At 36.8% G+C, this 27,138-nt stretch overlaps 2 protein-coding genes across 2 annotated transcripts; one reads left to right on the plus strand and one right to left on the minus strand.

Moving 5' to 3' along the window:
• Window positions 1–672: 672 nt before the first annotated feature.
• toc (toucan) lies at window positions 673–25,819 on the minus strand. Its single transcript, XM_088045986.1, has 9 exons — window positions 25,671–25,819; window positions 16,924–19,085; window positions 16,757–16,875; window positions 10,427–10,519; window positions 9,659–9,751; window positions 2,905–3,041; window positions 2,652–2,859; window positions 1,987–2,602; window positions 673–1,938 (listed from the first exon to the last, which is right to left on the minus strand). Exons 1-9 carry the CDS (start codon window positions 25,677–25,679, stop codon window positions 1,161–1,163), a joined length of 4,215 nt encoding a protein of 1,404 aa, XP_087902112.1. The 5' UTR covers window positions 25,680–25,819; the 3' UTR covers window positions 673–1,160.
• Window positions 12,914–27,073, plus strand: LOC148168096 (uncharacterized). Its single transcript, XM_088045992.1, has 3 exons — window positions 12,914–13,008; window positions 26,482–26,723; window positions 26,768–27,073. Exons 1-3 carry the CDS (start codon window positions 12,953–12,955, stop codon window positions 26,908–26,910), a joined length of 441 nt encoding a protein of 146 aa, XP_087902118.1. The 5' UTR covers window positions 12,914–12,952; the 3' UTR covers window positions 26,911–27,073.
• Window positions 27,074–27,138: the final 65 nt, after the last annotated feature.

The following is a 27,138-nucleotide window of genomic DNA, read 5'->3' on the forward strand; positions in this document are numbered from 1 at the left end:
TTGTTAAAAATGACAAGAAACTTAATGACAATATGTTCGTGTAGATGGATGTGGTTTTTGATAATGTTAAAGCAATTTGTTTGAACAAAGACGTATTACGTTTGCGGTAATTGTGAATTTAAACATTTTTTTCCGCTTGGTGTCCTCTAAATGAAATCTTATTATTATTATTTCGCTTGAATTTATACGTAGGTGGACATATTTTAAATTGCTCTTTTATTTTGGAATTGTCAGGCATTTTAAATTGATTTTTAACCGTTACAGTCTTATATGTGCGAATCCAAATCCAATTCTTGCACTGTTGGGATTATTTGCAATAGTCCTCTAGTGTGCTTACAATTTTTGCGTTATTTGAACTTGATTTTTTGAATTTCCTGGATTCTCCGAATTCTCTGGCTTTTCTAAAATCCTTAAGATTCTCCAAAGGAAATTTATGATTGACTAAAATTTTTTTTTCTCTAAATTTGTCTCTAATTTGTTAAATTCTTTATAATTATAATTTTTAGAATTTAACTATTCTTACAAAACTATAACTCTTTGAATTTTCCTGTCAGTTTTCCGTCAACCTGTACAGTCCTCTCAAATCCCAGGATTTGCTGAAATTTTCTAGAATTTAGAAGATTGTGTATCTTTAATCGTTTTCTAATCGATTCCGGGTGAAGAAAAGGCAGATTTTCCTCCTAATTTAATAAATTTATTGTACAATATTATTAACTTGATAAACGAGCATCTGCAACTTTTTACAATAAATATTAAAAGTGGAAATCTATATTGGTCCTAACAATTGAAAATACATACATCACCATTCCTCACCTACACGCATTAAATAAATTATACAATAGACACTTGAAGGGGCAACAATAAACAAAAACAATGAATGGTCTTCATATACATAAAAATATACACATTTTTAAGTAAGCAATATTGTACTAAAAAAGGCTTTATCATCCAACATTAATACTGCATATAAGAAAATAATATCTACCATTAATAATAATAATAATATACAAAAGATCACAACCTATTCAAGAAAAATAAAATAATGACTCAATAAAGTGTATTTCTGCGAGTAGTGTATAGGTTTTAAAAAACTTACAAAAAGTATTAAAAAAAAGTTAGATAATAAAATTACTCGTAGGCAACTAAAACGAAAGTTCGTCTCACAATTGCACACTTGAAGAACTCGTGCTCTCATCTTCCGAATTGCTCTCTGAAATCATCGCTTCTCCTGCTAGATGTTTCGGGCTTGGTAGAGCCGCAGCTCCATTCTTCCTCCCAATTTCACTCGGTAACGCCGGCAACTTCAAGTCATCTTCATCGAGATCCAGATCTAAATCATCATCTTGACTCTTCACCCATGGGATCTCATCATCGTAAACTCCGTTGCGACTTGATAATGACGACGACCTCGTGTACTCTGTTTTATTTGAAGGTAGAATAGCACTAGCTGAAGCACTCAGACTCAACGGAAACTTCATTCGTGGCCTCTTATTGGACGGCGACTTGGTGGGCGTCGTCTTCGGGGTACAATTCCGAAAACTACGTCTCACAATGCGTGACGCTACAACGTCTGGAGTTTCGTCCAAATCGAGGACGTAGCTTACAGAGTCTGACTTTTCAACGACGCCTTTAACTTTCGGAGACGATGGAGTGGAGGCGTCTTCGTTCTTCGGCTTCCAAGAAATGTTCTTTTGCTCTCGGAACGATAGAGTTCGCTCTAGGCTTTGCTTGGAAAAGTGTCGCTCGTTGAAGCTCGCAGTGAGGTACGACCGGTTGAAGTGGGTTTCCTCCGCGGCTTGCTCGAGGACTTTACTGACGATCTCTTTGTTTTGCTTCAACTTCCATTTCAGTTCTTCGTTGTGCTGGGACAGTCTTTTGTTGTGGTGGATTTCTTCCTTGAAACTTTCGGAGAGCTTCTTGTTTTCTGCTATCAAGGACCTGGAAGAAAAGAAGTTAGTGAGGTTTGGAAGGCGAAATTAGACTTACTGTTCGTATTCTGATTTTCTCTGCAGCTGGAGTTGGAGGTCCTCGCATCGGGCACTGAGAGCAACGGATTTTTCTTCGGCAGCTACCAAGCTCTCATTCCTCTGATTTGCTTCAGCAAGGGCACGACGGAGCTCGGAGATTTCGTTTTGTTTGAGCTCTAGGACGACGTGCAGCGACTGGACTTCCTGAATACTAATCTTCTTGTCCTTTATGTTACTGTAACTTAGCAATCTTTCATTCTCCTCTTTTAGCCTCTCATTTTCCTCCAAGGTTGCAGTTAGTTTCTCCTGGAACTTCTCTTCAATCTTACTCAACTCAGACTTAACACTGTGCAGCTGCTCCTTGAGCTTCATCTCTTTGGCTTCATAATCATCTTTAAGTTTCCTACTCTCGTGTTTCATATCCTCAATTTGAGCATTCTTTTCATCAATCTGTTCACGAATGGCATCGTTTTCTTCTCTTAGAATATCCAATGACTCTTCGTGAGTTTTCTGCAGCTTCTGGAACTCCAATTTCAAAGTCACCAGTTTCTCTTCGTTCTGCTTAGCCAACATCTGCTTGTTAGCTTCATTTTCTTCATGGAAATGCACCTCCAGCTCATACTGTTTACTATTCACTGAACACAAAAGATTAAATCAAAGAACGAGGTCAGTAACCATACTCACATTCTAATAATTGATTTCGGTGTTTCTCCACCAAATCACTGATTTCATTAGCATACTTTACGCGTTCTTCTTCAACGACTCTCACCTTGTCGTCGCGTTCTTCTGTTAGGGCGTCTTGTAAACGTTGGCACTTTACTCTAATTTCTTCGGCTTCGTTTCGAAGCGTCTGAACTTGTTGTTTAAGAACGGGAACCTGATAAGCTTCCACCTAGAAAACAATTTAGCGACAGTTCGAGATGTGAAAAAGACTTACATTGAACACAAGATGCTGGACGAGAACTGCAAGAGCTTCTGCCACTTTCGGGACAGGCTTTGGCGGGGCCCGAGTATGAACGGGGGGCCGTACTACGGGCGATGTGCGACCCCCCTTCACGGTAGCTCTTCCACACTCTGAAAACAAGAAAAATCAGCAATGCATGGAAGACTGATGTAACGTGGTGGCTTAATCTGTTAGATAACGCAGGAAATAGTTAAAGAGGGTTTTCCGTGAAAACTGAATAGATTTCGGTTTGTAAACAAAGTAAATAAGCGCGTCAGAAATATCATAAGTCCCAAAACTTGGTTTCCTCATTTCCGCTCCGCTCATTGCTCTTTCATTTGATTACTTTTGCAGCGTGCATCGCATGATTATCTTGATTGGAAGAAAGTCCGCAGACCATCGACGTATTATTTCGAGTTAATTTAGCTTCAGTTTCAATTACTGCGCTTCCAGATGATGTTAAAAAGCGCAATGTGTGGGAATTTTTAACTTCGTGCCGCATAATTTCACGTGGAACTGATGAAGAGGACAGACACAGATAACAGTAGCTTGTCTTTTAATTTCATAAATTCTTCGATGTTATCAACCTACTCATCCTCTTAAGATGGTTATCGTCGTACTTTTACAACAAGAGAAAACTTTCCAAGACTGTAACTCGAGCTAAAACAAGCATGTTCTTCGCAGTTCGTAAAAGTGACAGTTATTTGCTTTGGATTTTCGCGTTTTTGTCAGTGAAATGAAACAAAGTGTTTTCCTGTGTAAAGCGGGATATCCGCTTGTAATTATGTTATTTTGAAACACCATCCGGCGCTGTCTTAGAGACGAAAAAAGGGTTAGATTGGTTCGAAAATGGACGGCGGAAGTAGAACTAGTTTTATTTAAATTAATAATTGAATTGCGTGTCACGTGTGCAACAGTAAAGTGCTTGTCCGTGTCAGGCTGCGGAAAAAACGTCGCGATTTTCTGTATTTTGGCCCAAATCCAACTCTAAGAAAACTGTTGTGTTCCTAAAAGTTCTTTAAACTTAAACTGTTTATCCATAAAGATCTTATTTTAGTAAGTGAAGATGTAATTCCGATTCATAAAAAGTGAAGTAAAACAGAAACTAGAAAGAAGTCGAAAATAATTGTCACGCAATTCGCTCTTTTCCATCGCCGTCACTATAAATCCCGTAGAATTTACGATGGGAATTCTAATTCCAGCTCACTTTCCATAACATTTTATGTAAATCTGGTTCGATACCACCGCCTATTAACTCAGCAAGAAACATTACTTTCCTTCAAAACATCGCCATAATCTCAATTTATGTTAATACAACATTTCGAGCGCTTTTTGCGTCACCATTTCGACTATTAAAAGCCGCGAGTTATTGCGTAATTTATTTATTTATAGAAAGCTCCGGAGCCAAGTTCAAAGCATTTACAGGTTATACCAACGCTTGGACTGTTTGTTTTAAAATTATTCACGGTTGTGTGCCCAAGACTTTACATAAAAACCACATTTTTCAACTTCCGGTCTTCACTGTTTTCTTGATGGAAAGTTAGTGGTGTGGAAATTCGGTTTTTAGAGATGTGTGGTTGCCAAATTGTCGAAAATTGCGCAAGGAGCCTTGGCGGCAGGAAATTGCGATTATTGGCGTTTAGCTAAATTTTCTAGAAGCTATACTTGCGCTTTCAAGGGCTTTAAATGAAATGTTGACTATTTTTGAGTGAAAGTTTGATACAATTATCGACTCGAAATCCGCCCAGCAGCTCGTAACGCATAATTTTGGCCCTTAGCCAGCCAGGTTAGTGTGCCAATAATAATATAATTTCAGTCCAAAATTACATTCTCTCGATGCCCATCCTTGCAATTCTGGGAAACTGCGTTCAAATCCGCGTCTTTTCATCACAACAATAATCGTGTAATACAAAGGTTAACCATTACACGATTATAAATGCCAGAAAGCTCACCTGTGTCATCCACATACATTACATCCAAATATCACTCGACCAACACTGTAAGAATTTTATTTCCAACACTGCCATATACCGCTAATTCGCACCATTCGTCGTGTGAAGCCTTCCTGCACTTTGCAGGATGTACCAACATCAACAGTGAAGTACGGAAACCGTTCTTCACTGCGTTTTAATTACTCGAGATTTTCACGGTGATATCACAAAGCGGTAAAGAAATTTACATTTTGAACTGAGATTATCAAAGTTTGTGGAGACTTTGGCGGAAACACATGTTCTTTCGTTTAAACAACACTCCTGAAGGAGTCGTCGACAGGATTAGTTTGTTTATACCCGGCGCCGGTTGTGGCGGAACTGAATTTGAACGGAATATTAGCATTAGTTCGCGTGCTCGGACAGAGGCGGATTGAAAAAATGAGAGCCCTCAAGTCTCATTCATAAATGGGATGCGTCGCCTTTTTGGGAGGTTTTGACGTAAAAATGGTCGTAAATTGTTTTATTAGCGGATAAACAAGCTAAAATTGGGCTGAAGTGAAGTTCCCAGACTTCCACGAAATCGTGGCTCTTCAGGTGACGTAATATGTAAGACACCTCATTTTACCTTGGATTAGACCAGGCTTTAAAAAGAATTCAATGAACCTAAAAGTCTATTGTTAGTCATCGCGTTTCAGCGAACAAATTTCTTACTTTTAGACTACAATAGCCAAAGTGAAAAAAAACGAGGTTAATCTAGTAACAAATCCAAATTTGTATCGCTCGGTTTAACCACCGAAACGATGCTCAGTGCAAACTGATAATGATCCTGAATTTCAAAAATCTGTTACTGTGATTAAGTTATTAGAGTTTAATAACCACGACGTAATTGTTGAATTTAAAACGAAGCCCAGAAGAAGGAAATGACTGTAACTTTTCAGTCTGGAGGACTTTTGAGAGTTTCCCACTGTACTCTTTCTTTCAATTTACTACATATAATTTAACAATAATTGTCACGTCGCAGCTAAGAAAACACAATGACTATAATCCCGTCAGAATCACCTTTCACTGGTCTTGACATACGACTTATCCAGATGATAGTAGCTGTGAAAGATAAAACCGCAACTTTCATTGATGAAGAAAATATCAAGAGATTTCAATGACCGGTGGTTGGAGTAATTAATTCAGGTTACAATAGGACTGTGTGAGAAGAAAAAAATCGTCTGGTGACGTCTAATTGGGATCCTTCCGGTGGTCAATTAATTTGAGTCGCAGGTTCTCCAACCGTGACGTTTTTGATTAGAAAAAAAACTCCCTGTGAGAGATTTATCAAAGAGATCAAAAAAGGTTTCACTACGTGATTCTTCAGCGCTCTGGTGTTGAGAAAACGGTGTAAAAACTTTATCTATAATTAAATGAATGATTTGAGATAGTAGAACCAATTAACGGTAATTAACACGCACTTGCGTTTTTAACGCGACGAAGAAACGCGCGTAAAAACTTCCAGCATTAGAAACTGTTCGTTCGCATATTAATTTCCAGAAATGCACCAGAGAAACTCTCAAATTTACGTAATATCCCATCGGAATCCCATCTCAGCGTGAAAAAAAGGCCGATAAAGCAAGTAGAACGCGAAATCTAAATAAAAGCCAGCTGTCATCATTCTTACAATTTCCTGACTGTAATCAGCCGAACTTTCCGGTGCTCACCTTTGTCGTTATCATTAAATAAAAAATAATACCGAAAAACTTGAACCTCTGTCATTCTAAACTGAAAACATCAAAAACTGACCTTTATTTTTTTTCGGTAACCTGATCGAGGCCCACATGTACGTTTTCGCTTTGATTCTCTCCGCTTCTTTAGCAAAGATATCCATGTCGCTGTTGAATTTGTTCTTTTTCCCTTTGAAACCCATTTTTGGGTTGTTGTTCACATCCACCACACTTGTACTGAATAATGACGATAACCGGTAAAGAGGACCCATGTGACGGCTCGCCACGACACGAGCTCTATTGTGGATTTTTCAGAACTGAGCAGTGTGAAGGTGGTAACTGAGTGAACTTTCTTCAAGAGGACTTTCTATTGCGGCGCGGCTTCCCCCAGGTTTGTTTCGATTTTAAACTGAGGCAGTTTTGACGCGTCACTCTAATTAGGCTGATTTAACTTAGCCAATGTCAATGGCCTGGAATACACCCACTTGGTGATAGGTACTATCAATGAGGTGATATTGTTGTTGGTACCTGTTGGATACAAACACCTTAATCGGTGCAAGGCGGAGGGAACGTTTATTTGCTCATTAGCTGCTAACTTTTAATTATTGTATGCTAATGTTATAGTCTGAAAACCATTTCAAGCTTAATTATTGTGAAGATCCAGAGATTAATTTGCATCAAATTTCGAAGACTTGAAGAATTATCTTTATTCCAAGATCAATTTAAAAATTTTCCTCCTCGTTTCTTTGGAACAAACAAAGACTCTCGGCTGTAAGCCAAAAGTCAACTCTCGTATTTAGCATTGTAACATATTTATAAAAGTTGAGTGGGACAGTGCCAGAGGACTTTTCAAGAGTGTCCCTGTTCTTACACAATTTCGACACTAAAATTTACGACCGATTTGTCCCACATCATCGACAAAGATTACCATTATGGGTGGCAAAAATTAAGGAAACTAATGAGCTAACTTTTACTTTCAGATGCCGGAAACTGTTTCTTCTTAATTTATGGATCATAATTTGGGTAATGGACCCGCAGAAAGTGAAGACGCAAAACTTTGTTGTGGTTCAATAATTGAGAGTGTTTAGCTACCGTTTATGCATGCAATTTCACATGCTGCAGGTGTGATTTATGGTCGATATTTTATGGGAGTTATTAATTAACGGGGACGAAAGCATGAAGCTCCTAGAAAAAAATCTGACCTCAAAATGCTTATTTTTCACCACTTTTTCACTAATTGCGAACTGATATGAAAGTTTCTTGTTCATATTTCTTCGTTTTGCAACAGATAGCGTCTATTTTTACAACAACATGTGTTTCTCTCATCACTAATTATTTGTGGCGTGTTATTTCTGTGCTTCATTAGTTAGCGTAGTTTCTTAGAGAAAAATGAGCCTGACGTGTTAAACCGTTGCAATTGATTCACCGATGTCTGCAAAATTATTATCAAAACCACTATAAGAATCTAATGGGAAGTAAATTTACTTTTAAATGGTCGTACCTAATCTTGATGGGTTCGTAATTGCCAATTAAAACTGAACGTAACCACACAGATAGATAACACGGACTTTTAAGTACATTGGTTTTTCAAATTTCCGAAGATTGATGCGAAAAATTTGAAAGTAAGAATGCGGTATGATAAATTAAAAAGTGAATGTTAATACCTGTAATTATCATACATAAATATTACCTAACAATAGAAAAACAATTTATCGGTTATAAAAACGTGCGCATTTTTGTTCACTTTCCAATGAAAATGCGACTACTTAATTCCATGATAAATAATTTTGTGACGAATTTATTGAAGCGAAAAAAAGCGTATTATATTATTATATTATACATTTTCTGTGTATTTCATAAAAACTAGTTCAGAGTGAAATCTAGCACAGATTTCTTATTAATTACCTTAATAGTGGTAAAATCTTAATTATCACAGACATGAGGCTAAAACTACCTCATTAAATCACCATATGGATTCCGCTTTAAAGCTCTAAGAGTAAAATTAATTGACTTAAGTGTACACTTTGTATGAAAGCCTAAACCCGATTTATGAAGAGGTTCTTAATGGAGAAAATTGCTTGCACATGTTCACACTATTACACTTTTCTACAATCTAAGAAAGTTTCAAAATTTTGGAATTACAGAGGGAAAACGAAAAACTTTTCGCAGACTGTTGCTCCGAGTTTACTTTCCTTTGCGCACGATAATGCGTAGACTTTCAACCGATTTAATATTAATATATTTTTCTGATCAAGACCTTCAGCGCATTGTACTCTTATTATTAGTCGAGTTAATAGCCGTAAGACATCTACTTCCTCATTTAAAGAGGAAGATGTTAAAAACCAATTTGCAGCAATTACAAAGTGTTTAGAATTGAATCAGCCAACTTTCGCACATTTGAGTGCTCTGTTTTCTTTGATGGCAAATTGGTAGGCATAATTTTTCCTTCCCCTGTTAAAAATTAGCATGCAATTAGAATTGAATGCTTCAGTAAGGTGCTATCTGGTGTCGCCACCTTCACATTTACTTTAATTCATTTTCGTGCATGTTACTCCAACTCGATACCTTTCTCCAAGTACTTTCGTCTGGTGTAGGCGTCAACAACTTAATAAATTAACGCAGTGGCGTAGAACTAATTTGGACTATATTTATCCGAATTTTACGAAATCGGGGTCGGAACCGTGCTTTTCGTCTAAATAAGACACTCTCGGAATTCCAGACTGAAAAAAAACGGAAACTTGCATCGACCTTTACGATTGTTATTCAACAATTAAGACCTTATCAATTGCAATCAGCTTGCATAACACACATAAACGTTTTTTTTCGCTTATATAAGACAATGGCTTCTGGTTAAACACCGGAATTTAACAATGAAGTAAAAGTGGTTGGACCATTGTCTGCTAATTTTTTGGACAATAAATTTTATGGGTGAGGGGGGAAAGAATGCTTTTTCGAATGCTTTTTTCTTGTTAGTTTAATTCGTGGAATTGCATTCTCACGTTTTCACCCGCGAACGTTTAAAAGTGGTATTGTTTTTGCTAAAATATTATTCTATTGTTGTGGGATTATCAATTGTGTATTGTTGAGTTGCTAGAGTTAGAGACTTACCTTTGACTGGCGGTTTATTCTTGCATTTGACCGAGAGAGGGGCTCGTTTTGGTTTTGGCTCACTGAGGGAGGTGGCTGGGGTGGATTTTTTGCCTGGAAAAAAAAAACATGTTTATTTCGCTTATTATTTCCATTTTGTCGCATCAAAAATCCAAACCTCTGACAATTCTTTAAAACACATGAATTCTGAATGATCTCTTGAATTCTTCCGACTTATTTTTCAATTGCTTAAAGTCCTTCATAAGAAAGCCTTCTTCTCAGGCTCTTTGTGCTTTGAATGTTTTGTTCCTCGGAATTTCTGCGGGATTTCTAATCCGCTCGTAGATGGCAATTTAGATGCTGAGGATATGCAACCAACAGGCGCTTCCGAAATATTAGGCAGCCCTATATACACCTTAGCATTCCACGAACTCAACTTTTGAGCGCGTCGAAACAGCTATTTCCTGTTACGCCGGTTATTTACAATCCAACAGCTGAAGATTCCGCTAGGTGGAACAAAATACAGCTGTCTCGTCAGGTGACTTCCACCTGTATGTTTAGACTTTTTATAAGGTAACCTGTTTAACACCATCAACTGCTAGAGTGATGTATGACCAAACTTAAGAATGTTGTCTTCACAATGAAAACTGTTGATTGCGAGATAAAACCAAGTCAACTTAATTGGACCATTTCCAAACATTACTCATGAGATAAAAATAAATAGGTAATTTACCTCGCATTAAAATTTGTGTGTTTACAAACGTCGAGAAACAATCAAGAGACACTTACTTCCTGCTGCACTTGGCGGCGTAGGCCTTGGAGAGAGCTTTGAAGGTGTCAAGACTTGAGTAACTTGAACTACTTCGCGTTTCTTGGACGATCCTGCAACAATAATTAAAGTAGTGCAAAAACGGCACAAAAACTCTCAAAGTACCTTTTTTGCTAAAGCTATTAAATCTGTCTCTGTTATTAATCCTTTCAGAAGACGAGCGCACGAGTTTATCCTTTGAAGGATGTTGCCCCATTGTAGCTTAATTCGCCAATATCACAGATAAGTGTGTCATCACGACAAGGTTATTAATTTTCTATCAAAAATTTCGCAAATCATCTCTCAGTCGTAGATCTTCTTTGAGAAATCATTTAACTGTAAAGATCGTGTAGGTAAATAACCAGCGAGCATTCCGAAACAAGAGACGTTCTTTGAGACAGGAAACCAAATAGCGATCTCACGACTTGAAATTCAAATTCGCGATTATTTCAGTCACGTGCTAATGGGAAATTTTCACCCTGCATTGTAAGAATAGCCAGACGACGACCTATAATTTCTTCCTCTAAATAGACGTAATAACGTGACTATTGAAAGCAGCACACGTGTTTAATCCCAACACCATCTTACAAATTTGTACGTTAACAACCGTCGAAAATAGATTTGCAACTACATGAAAAGGGTGTGTTTCGAGGTTGAATTTAATGAAATTTACAGGGAGGGACCAGACGTCCCCCAAAGACAATGAGAACATAAGTCAGTAAACAATGCACTCGACTCACTAAGAGTTCAGTTTCTAAAATTACTGAAATTAATGAGGTACAAGAGCATCTGCACATTTTGATTTATTTATTTGACCTGGATTCGGTGCCGTTTTCGGCTCTCCAAAGGTGTTTATTTACAAAAGCTTGCAGCGGTGTGGGTTCTACAATAAACTCTAAGCGAATTTAGTATTAAATGGGTGTTTTATGATATTTACATAAACGTGTTCAGCGGCGGAGTGACCGAAGCAGGGAAATATTGACACGCGAAGTCAGCACAGTGGACATGAGCGTGGGACGCAAACAGAAGATATTCTCTTAGTTTTTAGTTTAAAAATGTGTGATGAAGACCGAGATGCATGGTATGTTATTAGGGGCCATAACTTTCATCGGGTGATTACCGAAATTTGATTGATTTTAAAACCCGAGATTACGGCACCTCTCAACATATTTATTGTGTAATACCAATCACGCAACACAACTCTGGCACGGGATCCTTCTTCTTTATCTACCATCTCCCGGAAAGAACTAAAAGAAGGGGCCCGCATGGTACCGTTACCACTATTACAGCCCGCGGTACTTGCAACCTGTTTCACGGGCATTTTTCTCACAATCCGGCGCTGTATCTAACATAAACCCGTGGGGGTTGATAAATCCCAAGACAATACACCGGAGTACCCACGCCCATTATGATTTGCTTGAATGAACCACGATATCTAGTGCGAGGATTTTTATTGGGTTAACAAGGCCAGAAGTAGGTGACAGCATCGTTGATCTTCATATTTAGCAGATGCAAGGTGGATCTGTTTATGTAAGACGTGGTAATTAAAAATGCACTTTGTGAAGATGTCAAGGAGGATCGCTATTTTAAGAGAAAAGTGTGAAATTTTGGTGCTTCATGCTACATTTTGCAACTGTGAAGTTGATTCGCTCTAAACTACGTTTATGAACGTTTATGTTGTCAACACCTCGTTATTAAATCATAGTACTTTAAATTGGATAATCTTGAACTTGCGACAATAATGGGGTCGTCCGGATATGTTTATGTTTATTTGAATTGTTTTGATTATATCTGGATCCAGTTTTTATTAACTCTGTCGTGAGCTATTTTTGGTTGTTTATTGAGGAGTAATGATAAAACAGGTGCACGCGCGATGACTACACAATGATAAAAAACCACGAGCATCATAACATTGCTAAACAAAATTAATGAAACGAAAAGTTTTCTAAAGAACACTTTGCAATTTAAATATTGAACACGCAAGGTTGCATTCTTTTGTCCTCACAATAACAACATCTCAGAAGTAATTTCACCCGAAAACGACAATCAAAATTAAGCAACTCTCAGGTGTCCCCTTATAATTTGCACAAATAAAAGTCTCAATGAAGCAAACTAGTCTTGCGACATTCGTGACGCAACCAGACATTTAAATTCTTTATTTATCAAAGAAACCCACATTTTTGTACAAAAAGGAAATCTAACAGTACAACATAAATCAATCAGATTCTAAACAAAGTGGGTGATCGACCCAAACAATAACCTTGATATTGCTCGAAATAAGGTGAGTAGGTTTAAAAAAACGAAGGGGACTCTCGTTCATTTTTCTTCGTATTTACTTTCATGTTTACAGTTGAGTTTAACACATTTCACTTTGTAAAAGTCGTCGTAAGAACTGGATTTCCAGACGAGCTATTATCTTGAGTTCATGTGGAACTAGCATAGGTATATCATTTCAGTAATTATACAGATCCGGTACGTGTAAATCAATTAATAAAAAGCAGGCAGTTATGCATGGAATATTCAGGGGACGTTGGATCACCCTTCGTTTCACCAGGGGTAAGAAGTGAGTCACAGTTGTAGTTTCCCCTTTCATTCGGTCATGTCTCGTTTTAATGTAACACACATGTTGGTCAAAAATGGATTTAAAACTTCCAGTCTAGTTACTGGGTTAAACAAATGTGTTTCCCATTTGTCCCTTGATAACGGAGATGTAATGAAATATTTACTTTGTTTGAGTCATTAAATTTTTATGTCGTGCACGAGACCAGTCTTCATGGGAAGATGTTATCGTCAAGACAAAAGGAAAAGACCAACATGTGTTACAATGCGAAAATGTGACTGCAGAGAAGGTGGGAAACAAAATGAAAATTACGTAAACGGGAAATTACTATTTCCGTTCGTGGTATTGTATCAAATTTCTTTACATTTTAGCATTCGCGACTATTTTCTTCAGTCGTAAAACGAGACTTGTAATCGCCTTTTGTGCATTTAAGCGTGCAATTAAAAAGGATAATAATAGACGATAAAAGTTCTGGAATAAACAAACACGTTTTACTACAAAGTGCATTGTTGCTGACTTTGACGGGCAATAAAAATAACATTTCTACTGTTTAATTTGAATTGGCAGTACATCAATGGATCTAAAAATAGAAAGTGTTTTTTGGAATTGGCACAATCGTTGGCCGCTTCACGGCTTTTAAATTCCGAGATTCTACAGCTGCAATTTTAAGGACAATTCTAGGAAAGCTTAAAGTGCCATAATGCTTCCGTAATATTGTAATCAAATAAACAGTGCTGAAGGAGGCTTTTGAACTTGAGATGGGTTGGTTCTGTCATCATTCCGAACAAACATTTGAAAATTACAAAAAATGTAGAAACCTTATGCTAAAAAACTGCAATAAGGTGCGGTTCTACTTCGACACACTGAAGATTTAAAATTTCTAATTTTTAATCAGAATACCGGAAAATTTTATTACTTGGCGTACTAATAACTACCGGCTAAACTTTTGCCAGGAACTTTATAATTTTCTCTTCATTTCAAGCAATGCAAATTAATTATTATTATGTAGATCTGAATAAAAATCTCATATGATCAGCTTTTGGGACTGCGGTTTCCTTATACTTATTTTTAGACCAACTCTATCTACATAAAAACTAGCTCTCGCAACTTTCTTGGTTATTAACTGGCGTCAAAATTAAACTATTATATAAGGAAAAAAAATACTGGCGCCTTATGTAAAACCTTGAAAGTTAAACCGTTACACCAATATCCATAACAATAGCAACAATCCTATTACCGTAATTAATTATGTGTGTCCATTTTTAATCAACGAAAGTAAAAATTGTTATCAAACCATAACTTGACATTGAAAATTCCATAATCAAAATTGACCTTTTGACGTCATTTCGATAACGCCACAGTACTTAAAAATTAATTCGCGAAACTCCGACTTTCCCAATTTTCGTGATCGCAGAAAATTCCCCAAAGATCCGTCTCTTGCTCCTCGACAATAAAAATAAATAAGTTATCTCTCTTCACCTAAATCGAATTAATAGAAAATCTGATGCATCCTTATAAAAATAACTCGCTAAAATTATCACAGCACAGATCAGAAGCAATTGACACACGCGAAGCACGATTCTAGTCCTTATTGTAAGCTTTTGTAAGGCACTGCACTGCGGACCACAAGGATAATTCCTGCGAAGACCGCTCGATCATACATCTCTGCTGGGTGACCGGTAACTGTGCGTCGATTCGCTGGAACTTCATAACCTCAAACTGGAAACGAAGAGGTCGGAAGGTGTCGCAAGCAGTCGGGGAATTATTTACAGGAAGTTATAGGGACACTCTATATAAAAGGGCAGGAATTAGAAGGGGAAAGAGGTCGCCTGCAGCAGGAGTTGCATGCTCCTGCAATTATTGACGCGGCTTGCAAGATGACCCATTTATTAGCTAGCTTTATTGTTGGGCCTTCAGGAGTTCCGACTTTAGAAGGCCGAACAGTTGCCACAATCGATATTTCTATTTTGAATATGTATGATTGAGTTTTTCAAATTTCCGCATATTTGTTAAAGGTGTAAGTTTAAACTAGGGCAACGGAATCAAATGTTGGTTGATATCGATAATCCGACTTTTTATATTTTTACAAGAGTCTGCATTTTTTAACATGCTGGCAGCACCGTGAAGAATAAAAATGAATAATAAACATCGAAAGTCTTCTAGAAGAATTAAAAAGTTATCACTTATAATATCCCTAGTGCATTGATTATTTCCGGAAATTTTTTCGAATGCGTTTCAAAAGGGCTAATTACGTTTTTGAAATGCATGAGAAAAAAATTCAGGATATTAATCAATGCACTAGGGCGTATTCGGTAAGAAAATCGCAACGAGACACACGCATTCTATGCTTTTGAAGAAAAAATTTAAAATTTCAAACAAAAATCAAGTTGTGTAACAGAATTATCCATGACAACATACACAACTTGTTTCTGATTGGGTGAAAAAATTTCCGCTTATTAATTTCATGTTGGGTTAGCAAGATGCAAATAATTTCCAGGATAATTTCTATATTGCCATAGAAATCATACCGAATTTTGTTTTTCTATTGGCTAATATTTGGTCTCGTGCGATTTTCCAAGAAATTAATAGAATCAGCAAAATCAACATAGGAGAGATGCAAAAAGGAATTCGGAAAATCTGGCGCACTTCATAGAATCCAAAGAGACGAAATGATGACAATAAGAGGAAGAGACTGCTTTGTATATGAGCAGGGCTACCAACCCACTTCAAATTTTAAACCCCCATTGAAGTATTTTTTTTTTTTTAAATTAGAACATTGCCTAATTGACCCCGTTATCGATCTATTACCACGCACTTGACAATCGCTGATTTTAATGACCGTTTAATTGTCAATTATCACCATATAAATATAAATACCATAATTTATTATGCATGAGACAGAAAACTCTTAATCCAGAACAATTAACTAACCGCACTAGCAGCATGAAAATTACTGCAGCGCTTGATAACAAAATTACGCAACACCACATCTCCCATAAACCCGATAACTGCAGGAATTAATTAACGAAAAATGAAGTATAAAAACTAACGAACCTGGGCCGTGGGAAAACATTTTATTATTAGAAAATAAATTAAACAGACGGTTTTGCCTTATTAGCGTTGAATTATTCAAATCGAAGTTATGCGGATTCTCTGAATCTCTGGGAGCTGAATTTCGTATTTCAGATCTGTGACCCGCTAGAACAATAGGCCATCGTTTAACGGTTATATTTATGTCCTTAATAAACAACAATGTCTATGGATAGAAAATTGTTAAAGAACTGACACGAAATTAGTCGTTGCTGATCGTGTCGTAAACCGAAATTGAAGTTTTTGATATTTGGCGCACGACTTTTCGTCTATTTTAATCGGCAATAAATTCAACCGGTAATCGAATTTTTATGTTTATCATGCTCATCATTAATCGTAAATTACAGGCGGCTTATAAATCCTCATTCCCATGAAATTTTATCTACCTGTGAATAAATCACAGATAATTGCGACAACTCTCTGTTACTGCCATTGCAAGAAAAAAATAAAATATTTCACATAGTCCCAATAAGCGCATAAATAAAACAGTCACGTTGACCGGATATGTCGTGAAATACTCCTAAATACATATTAAAACATCCCAGAAAGTCTTATGAATACTAATCCCGCAAGACATCGTTAACGAGTGAACAGACAATTTCCACTTTTCGATGATATTGGCGTGTTTCCGATTCAATATAACTCAAACGGTTACACTTACCGACTGTGCTCTTTGGCGCCGCTCCTGAAGCACTGATGTCGCTGAAGGAGCTGTGGATGCTGCTCTCGACGTTACTTTTGGACGCAGGGGTGGTTCCAGGTCGAGCTCTAATCCGGCGCCTAGAAAAAAAATTATATCCACTAACACCTCGAAGTTCTCACACTTACAATTTGGTGTTTGTTGGTTTTAGATTGGCGGCTTGTCTTGGTGTCTTTCTCGCCTCATTCTGTCGCGCCGTGTTCACCACGTTCACCCCGCTAAACAACTTAGATTTCACTTCTTTCAAGTTAGTTTTATTGTCAGACTTGGAGATTTTATTCATTACAGCGTCCCACCGTCCCACTGTCTTCTTCACACTCTTCTTTTCACTCTGCGTGTTGGTCTCAAGCATTGCTTTAACTTTCGATGGCACTTCCCGATTTGGTAATTTAAATTTCTTAGGGACATTTTCTTCTTTGATGTGTCTAGGTGAGCGCACACTTGAAGGACTCGATACCACAGGACTAGGAGCATTGCGTTTCTTCGGGTTGTCTTTCTGGATTTTTTCCTTTTCATCTTTGGCAACTGCTTTCTCGAGGATCTCCTGAATGTTGTTTTGGCTGTTACCAGAAATAGTCTTAGAGGACGTGTCTGAGGGTGATACGTCTGTGGTCATGTTGGTGTGTTGAGAATTGTCTTCGTTTCGAGTATTTGATTCAATATCAGTGAAGATGCCACTGGAGTCCATGTTCTCGCGGTTGTTGACGTAGATGTCCGCTGCTGCTTGAGGGTCGACTCCATAGAGAGTCCCATCGATGACTTGAGCCCTTCTGTCACCCCGCACTGGGTTCTCTTCGTGGTTATCAGCATCACTTTCGGTGTAAAAATCAGAATCTGTCATGGGGTCGGGTCGCCGCGCCTGTGGTCTAGGCAAAGGCCTCCTGGTTAAAGGAGAACTATCAGCGCCTCTACTCGCCGGTCTCGACATCTCACCATCACCTTGATAACCAGTATCAAGGCTAGTTATGCTAGTTATACTAGTTATAAAACTACTGGAAGTCTTTGATTTACTAGGTTCCGTTTTCGGGTCACACTCAACTATTGGTGTCGGATCTAAAGGCAGTTCTTCAGGAGACGGTGTCTGCTCGAGCCTCGTCAGCGTAAAGTCTTTGGATTTATCTAAAGGCAGCTCCATATTCATAGTAGTATCAGTTTTCATCGTCAGGTTACTGATCAACTGCTCGTCCAACACTCCAAGACTAAAATCAGTGACGCTAGCGTCAACGAGATTCGGACTTGGGAGCTCATCAATCTTCGGACTTAACTCAATACAGTCTTTTTTATCAGAATCCAAAGGCAAGTCCATGGTGGCCGCCTCGCTCCGTACAGTTAAATTATTGATTACTTGCTCGTCGAGTATCCCCAAACTAAAATCAGCAACGCTGAAAATGGGACTACCAACTTCACTCTTCGGACTTAACTTCTCTTTAATTTCTATACATTCCGAGCTGGGAGTCCTCGAGTTTTTCACAGACGTGAAACATAGCCCATCTACCATTTGTTCGGGCGTAAGGATCCCTAATGATTCTTCGAACTCTAAAGAGTCGCGTTTGCTCCCATCCTCATCCAAAGTCGAAGACTGCAACTTCCGAAGAAGTGACTCTTCGAATTCACCACGCGCTGGCGTGGAGTGGCTAAACTTATTAAGTAACGAACGCGCCCCAAAATCGAAGGAGGTGAAATTTTGATTGGTTCTAAGTTGTGGAAGCGATGTTGGTTTTTCTATATTCTCAACTTTACTGTTAGTACGTCGCCTCTTTACTTCGACCACCAAATTCTCGCACGATTTGTGCTCTTCTTTACTATCAAACCGTCTCGTTAAATCGTTAACTCTATTATTTTCATCAACAGTAAACGTCAAGTTGTTGACCCCTTGACTGATAATATCTTGTGCGATTTCACTGATCGAGCTTATGGAATCATCGGGCGAATCTCTATTGTAATCGAGCTTTTGGTTGATGAATAACATGCTATGAGGTCCTGAAATCCCATCTTCTATTTCGTGTTCGAGGAGAGAGACTTTGGAGAGCGGAGCCATCAAACCGCAACGTTGCGGACAGGCGAAGTAGCGGATACCTTTGACGACACCATCGTTCTTGCCGAGAGAGCTTTCGAGTTCGATACCACACCATACACCGGTGGAGAAATGCACGTTGCCTACATAGCGCAGAATTCCTTCTTTTTCCACGACTCGAACTCGCTTTCCGACCTCTTTTGGAGTTATTTCAAAAGGGGACTTTGCGTTGAGCGAGGAGGGCTTGGGGCGAAATGTTGGGATTCGAGATGATGTCTGCAAAAAAATGAGTGTCAGAAAATTCTACAAACTTTTATTGTTTTATGTTTTGATTTTAGTCTAGATAAATAAAAGTGGAAAGTTACGAAATTAAGATAAGATCGTGAAAATTTATCTTATCAAATATAAACAATTTCTTCATCTCATAAATCACACGTGACATAATACATATTTGAACAGATTTAAAGTCATATAAACACACTTTTTTGTACAATTATGCGATAAGAATTAATTTTTTGCTAAAGAAAAGTGAAAACAAACACAATTAAATTATAAACACAAACAAAAAATTAGTTTATTATTTACGTGAAGTTTCCTCTTGTAACCTTTCCACGTGCACTTTTCAAATGCCACCTTTACGATAAACACACAATATCACGATTATCAATACTAATTAATTATTGTAACTTAATCGTGCCCAATTAATTTTGCAATTCTTATAATTAGATTTCAAACTTTACAATCTCCACACATCCTTCTTACACCTGTAGCTTCCCATGGCTATGACAGCCTTCGACAATACCTCATTAAAGTTACAAATACTGCAATAAAATCAATAATAAACAGCTCTCATGCGAACGTGCATTCTGTTGCTTTTCCCTCTAATTAATAATAATCAATGAAACTGCATAACTGTAGAAACTGCTGGATTTTTTAACCTCACAACGGTACTCTGGAGGTGCAAAAATCACCTGAAGAACCGGCTTAAATGAAAATTTTGTATTTTAATTATTTGCATTCTTGACAGGACCAAAAGTGTGATAATGATAATTGATCACACCAAAAATGTCCGGAATCGTAACGGATTTATGCCCTTAAGCCACAAATATTGATGATGCGCCTACACTTTATTTACACTGTTTTACGCACTAGGTCACAACTAAATATACCGCAAAAGTAACGGCACAGATGGTCCTGAATAAAAATCGCCAGATCAAATTGCCAAATGGTGTTCAAATTTCTATCTCGTCCTACAATTTTAATTGATCAAAGCGAAAAGTACCAAGAGAGGCATGACCCACATGTTAGAGTATTTTTGCTAATAAATTTTGTAAACGGATAAATTAGTGCTTTTCCTATGACGGCACTTTTAATTTCAAATTCAAGTTATATCTATGGAAAAAATCGGTCCCATCTGCTCGGTTTACGTAACACAATGACAGTCTTTCATAAAATAGAAACAAGAAATTCCGGATAAGCGTATCCAAATCGGATTCTTCACACTTTCAAACTTGATGAGAAGACAACCGAAAAATTATCAAGATCAATAGAAAAAGTTGCGCTCGAAATAAGACATCTGATTTTTTTCAGTTGAAACAGACAATGCGACCACGTTGTAATGTTAAATTCCACTAAAAAATAAATAACGTTCATTATCGTGTTTAATTTCGGTGTATTGTGGTGGAGCTCGTCATAGCAGAACGAGATCACTAACAATATGAAAAACATTATTAAATAAATTATCATTAATAACATTTTCTACTTACTCATGAAAGATGTGACGAAGCAGAGAAAATTCTTTGTTGTGCTCTTGAAAAATGTTCCTTAATTATGAATGTATCAATCTAATTTTCTGGCACTAATATTTCAATTAAAAATGAAATTTATACCGGTGGATTAATTGCGTAATTAAATTATTTTATGTACACAGTTTCTCAACGTAGAAATAAGTGCACAATCAAATTGTTGCAAAATTTTTTCTCTGCAAACGGATTAATTAAATCTCTTGCGACTCCTTTCGAGCCGAGCTAAAACGGTTTTTATTTACTTAATAAAAAAATTCTTTGTGGCAATCTGAAGAATTTAACAAGGATAGGAACTAATCCGGAAACCAAACTGGAAGTGAAGTAAATTCCCATGTCGTGTTAAGTGAATTTTTTCTGCATTTTGCAACAATGTATTCAACACCAGGAAGACAAGCAGCCTAGTGTGACCACGATAAAATTGAAAATTTGTCCTTTTCTGCCTTCTATTGGAGTCTAACTCAACTAATTATAATTGAATGAACGTCTGAAGAATGACACGTTAATAAGCTTCACGGTTCAACACGCAGACGTGTGCTCCTCGTATCCGTCTTAATTGTTCACACATAACAAATAAATCAAAGATTAAGATCGCGATTATTGCATGAATTTATTTATGTCTATACCGTCACAGGATGATTTCAGAATCCGTTCAAGGCTGGAAATATTACCTCATTTGAACGTTTCTATGTAAATGCTCCCTTGGTCAATGAGAATTGAACACACATAATAAACGAGGGACTGACACAATTTGCTACCTAAAGGTACCGTTTGATTGCAAGTGTCACGTAATTATTTCCATTATTTGCAAATACAGTGACGTCGAAACCGTTGCGGTGTTGGATTCCGATTTTAAAACATCGATGGTGCTCGCTATTAATTACATTCGCCGAAATAGCCCATTTAAGGCATTTACTTAAAGAAAGATCAAGGTTTTATTACATTCCAAACTCGTTCTAAAGATGTAATGCCGCACCTTTGGAGTCGTTGATTTTAATTGTCATCTAATGTGAGTTTCTAGTGTAAAACAGAGATTTACAATTGTAGGACATTCTCTCTACTCAATTAATGGTGATTATACCTCATCTCATGCAACTTTCCTCACAAAAGGACCAACCTTCCGGAAATTAAAAGAATTCTTGAATTGGGATTACCACTAATCACTGTTATTAACCGGCTAGACATGTAATAAGTATGAGTTTCTAATTGGATATAATGTTATTAAAGAGATATCTGATGGACAAGATAAGCCGGAAGACAGTAACAAGATTATCTATGATAAGGAATTACAAATTGAAACGGTTTATCTGAATTGTAGGAATTTTCAAAACGTAGTGAACCGTCAAGCTAAATTAATGGAATTACACTACGCCCTCGTAATGATGCGAGTCAGTAACTTCAATAATAATTGCCTTTAACAAGAAATGATGCATGTCCTGAAAGATTAACAACGCACTGTCATTTCACGCATTTTCTCATTTACTATCGAAGAAATTACCACAAATTACAATTTTAATCGTGCGAATACGCTGTAGAATTGTGTCAAAGTCAAAATTTGCATATTTCTAGCCCGTTAAAGGCGAGAACTTTTCTTGCGTAAAACCAGTGTGGTAAAAATTGACTTCGTGCGTTGCATTTTAGACTATTTAAAGTAATTACTTCGTTTTAAATGCATGCAATTTCTAAAAGTTTTAATAACACTTCCTCTTCAATCACATGCAATTACTCAAGTTCTCGAAGATAATTAAGTAAGGAAAAATGCGTGGCAACATATCATTTTGTTTTAAAATGAGAGAACCATTGTTCAATCCTCGTAAAATTACTGGTGAAAAAATTGGCACGTAGACTTATCTTTATGATTATGAACATTTCGATTTTAACTTGACCCCAAAAAGATGAGTCAAATATGGAGACTAAAGAAAGTTTAAATGCAGAATTTCAAAATCGCGGCAAATGAAGAATTCGAGTGGTTTGAAAGTCGCAATTAATAATCTAGTTAATTTAGAAGCGGATTCAGCACACATTAATTCTGGATTAAACCAAATTATTATTTGGGAATGAAAAAAAAAAAGTTTGGCGCTTTCGACTTTTGTGGTACCAAAACAAACATCCCCAGTGCCGTGTTAACCTCACATTTACGTCAAGGTGACGTTTAACGCACTGCGATTTGGGACTATCCTAGTATTTTTACTTTTATTCTAATAAGTGAAAATGCGCGAAGTTTAAACGTCAACAGCAGATTTTCGTGCCTTGCTTAAATTTCAAGAATATTTTATTTGCTGCTGAGTTTTATTAACTATAAATCATTTCTAATTTATGTTCAAATAGGTTCATGGACAAAAACAAACAAAAATATAAAGATATAAAATGTCAACATGAAATTAAAAATACAGAAAATCCCATGTACTATTTTTAAAACCTGTTGAGGCGTTTCGATAACGAAGTGACATCATCAAAAACGTGTTTATGTGGATGCTGCGATAAACCTAAATATGCAAAATTTTGATTAGGAATAAATTTTCTATGGCCCATTTTTTTATTATTATGAGTATCTACATATTTTTTACATTATTATATTTTACATTATTTAAAATAATTCAGTAGCTAATATTAATTAATATCCAACCTAAAACGTTCATTTTACGGTCTTCATCAGCGAGCTTTAGCGGCGCATCTAAAACAAAAAAACAAGAAACCAAAGACTGAGTTTTCGTAATTCTTCAATTTCCCAAAGATTGAGGTAAAGAAAAATTGCCAAAAATAGACTTCCGGTTTATTGACAGATCACGAGTTTAAACAGAAGTTACATAAACTTAAATCTGGAGACAAACAACTAGGAATCAATCACAAAAGAATGATTAAACGAAAGTGCTCCAACTCATCAATTAAACGTTACAACTCTCAATTACCGAATTGATTTTATCTCAAAATAATCCTACACGAGTAATTAATTTCATCACTTTCCAGGCATTTGAACAGAGATTAATTGTTGCCCCGTTTATTCCTGTAATTATTATTATCTAACGTTGGCGAGAAAACTAGTCTAATTTTATTGCACTTGACAAAAATTGTTATGGCCGCGCCAAACCACCGACTATAAACTTGCGGCCAGAATTTGTTTGGAAAACAGAACCATAAAACAGACGTTGATCGATTTTTAAATATTATAGAAGTTAACAATTTTCAACAATCAAGATTTTACCTAAAAATAAACAATCTTGGGTCATTTGCCTAACGATTTTTCACGCTTTGTGGAACGACATTTTAACTACTCCTAGAGGGTCAAGAACTCCAGGAATCAAAAGATAACAACTGCACTAACGCGCGCTTATTGAAGACGATAAAGTGGCGGGTTGCTGCTTTTTACCATGTTAATTTTGGAGGGCATAGATATTTTAAAAAGAAAATTTTATTCATTTATTCCGTTTAGTTAAAAAACGTGAAAGTTTCACCTTTTTGCGAACCACGATTTTATCTCGTCCGCAAAGAGGCACTTTGTTTTTCATTAAACCAACAGAAGAAACAGAAGCTAGGACAATAACAATTAAAGTTGCTACTGAAGCCCGATTGTAATCCTCGTCAGCGCGAGTGCGTAATCAATTAAAACCGCCGCTTTATTAATTCAACAAATTAAGCCCCTGACTTACTTAAATTAAACAAATTAATCCAATGACGACACTTATTCCATCACTGTAGGTAAACCATCACAACATCCACAAACGCGGTCAACGTTTAAACTGAAGTCAGCTAGCGTTTAAAAAGTTTATTACGACTGAGACCCATAACACTACACTACACACAGTTCATGTCAATACGAATTTCACGTGAATTTTATTCCACGTCATGCTTCTTATCTGATTGTGATGCCGAGAGAAACAGACACAGGTGATAGGCGCGAGGTTATTCAGAATAATGGTCAGTAAAAGCAAAGTATAATAATAACGAAACATGAAAGAGCGGATGCGCCAATATTCGAAAAATCTGACTCGCGGACCCGTTCGAAATGCGATGGAATTTTTCCCATTGTTATGTAAGCAACTCGCGAATTATTTACACGTCCGACGTGTAAATTACTGACAAAAATGAGGTGATTTTAATAGAACTGTATGCATCATTTAACCCGAAAATAGGACACAAAGAGATCAAAAACGAGGAAGGCGACAGCTGGAAAAGGTCAGGCCGATTTGGAACCAATCTTTAGCTTGTAATCGTTTTGATTTATTCTTGGATGCTGCCAGTGTAAATATTTGCGAAATTTGCCCATTACCTAGTGTTTTGTTGAATCTAAACAACAGACCTTTTCCTCTTATTTCGTAAAACAAACTCGGGGATTATCGCTCGTTAAAATGTGCAAACGAAACAAAAAAAGTTGTAGTTTTAGTTTATTTTCTTTCGAAATTGAAACGCAAAATGGACAAGTTGAAAATTTAGTTTTTTCTCTGATTGTTGAACAAACTAGCCTTGAAAAGCACAAATATTAGCCTTTAAACATTGTCCGCGGTACAATTCCAACCAGCGAAACTTAATGAATGGGTGCCCCAATTTCGGCATCGGCCAGTGTAGCTCGAGAGCCAAATTTCGCAAGAAATCTCCTCAGATCGCTACAAATTTAAAAACGTGCACAATTCCCAACTGTCCTATATCTCAGAAGTTATAAATAATCAAGCAGGATGCATTTGGAGCGCTGAGTCGCGAATTAGGTAACTTTTATAGTGCCACGTTACATCAAAGAAAACAAACACAATTGTAACGCGTTCTTCCTGCATTATTAACAAAGTGGAAAATATATTAAAACTGTACCAAACAAGATTTTACGGTTGAAATTGGAATTATTATAATTGTAAGCAATTTCAAGTGTTTGTGTCCCAATTCCTACAGAATAGCTTATATTTTCGGTGTTTTTAACTGATAAGATTCCCAGTTCAAACAATAAAAACCGGGGCTCGTTGTCTTTTTCATGTTGGAAGAATGACATTTATCTCTAACATAATCAAATAAAAATCATTACTCTCACTGATTCGACCTCTTGGAGTTTCCACACTGACTACACTGCACTTACCTTTGACATGTTGCAATATTATGTCGTAGCTTCCATTACTTTTTCATTTATTTAAACATATTCACTTAGGTCACTTTTATTAAACTTATCTTTTCGCGGATCAATACAAAACCGAAAATTCTTAATCAACGAACGAGCTTGGCGATTTAGGACGAGTTTGCGCTCACGTTTGTCGTGCTTTCCGACGAATGCGCATATGCATAGCCTATTGATGCACAAATCGATTGTCGTCGATGTCAACAATGGGTTCACTGCGCTTTTTACAAAATTTGATTGCGGTCAATGAAGATTTAAATGGAAAGGATTTGGTTCGCGGAAACTTTGGTTCTTTTGTTGGGAATTTCGCGGCTTTTGGAGGTCATTTTCAAAGAATGAGAATTTCAAAACAAAAAGTTGTTTGTTTATAAAGCGGCTTTATCTACTAAAAAATGGTGATTTAATTGATTGTAAACAACGCGATAAAATTCTACTTGTCATATCGAATTTTTTTGCAATTATCTTCGTGGAATTAATGTAAATATAAGTAGCAAACAATGTATCGTTTAGATGGTTTCAAGTGCCGCGTCAAAAATTACTAAGAGTCCTTGAATTTTGTACGCGTTGGTAGTCCTGTTATTTATTAGACAGTTTAAGGGTTATTTTCACCGTCAAAAATACAAGACTACCAACATTGACTATAACAAAGTCTGAGCTGCAGGTAGAATTAAAAAATATCATTCTAAGCATGACACTAATCGAGGTCATGAAATTAACACATTTATAACATGACTGGTGTTTACCACATTGTTTTGATAACATCCAACATTTATAGATTCCTGAAACCCGGAAACTCCAATCAGTATTGTACAGTACATCTAAACAAGATGCATCGAAGCGTTATCGTTGTATTTATAACATTCTCTTTATTTTTACAATTATCAGAGAGTATAGTTTGTACTCCTGACATTTGTGCAGCAGTTAATTGCGTCGCTGTCACAAACTGTGAAGGATCTAACAAAATTATCAAACCTGGAGGATTTTGTAACTGTTGTGATGCATGTCACACCATATTAGGTGAGTGGCCGATGTTAGAGTTGTTGCTAACTAGAAAGTTTCAGATGAAAATGAAAAATGCTCAATTTTTGCTTCTTTGATTCGGGGGGCTCCGCCACCACTGGCGGAGTGCGGAAACGGACTTGTTTGCCATGAAGGGAAATGCAAGAGCTTCAAGAGCTTAGGAGCGACTGCAGTGGCCGAATAAAATCTTTAAAGTTGCTGTACGCATTTATCCATACTTTGATGAAGTTATGAATACAAATTTAAAAATCTATGCAATAATGGCTCAAATTACGCGATGTAGGCAACCAAATATACATTGTAGTAAAATTACAAAATTTTACCACAAAAAAGTTACAAAAAAAGTTTACTGCTCTTTTTTATTTTTCTTAGACCTGAAGTCTTACGAAATACCTAATAATTTGTAAAGAAT

Source organism: Gnatocerus cornutus, chromosome 9 (assembly GCF_029298725.1).
Source record: "Gnatocerus cornutus isolate USDA-ARS CGAHR chromosome 9, icGnaCorn1.1, whole genome shotgun sequence".
NCBI classification, from domain to species: Eukaryota; Metazoa; Arthropoda; class Insecta; order Coleoptera; family Tenebrionidae; genus Gnatocerus; species Gnatocerus cornutus.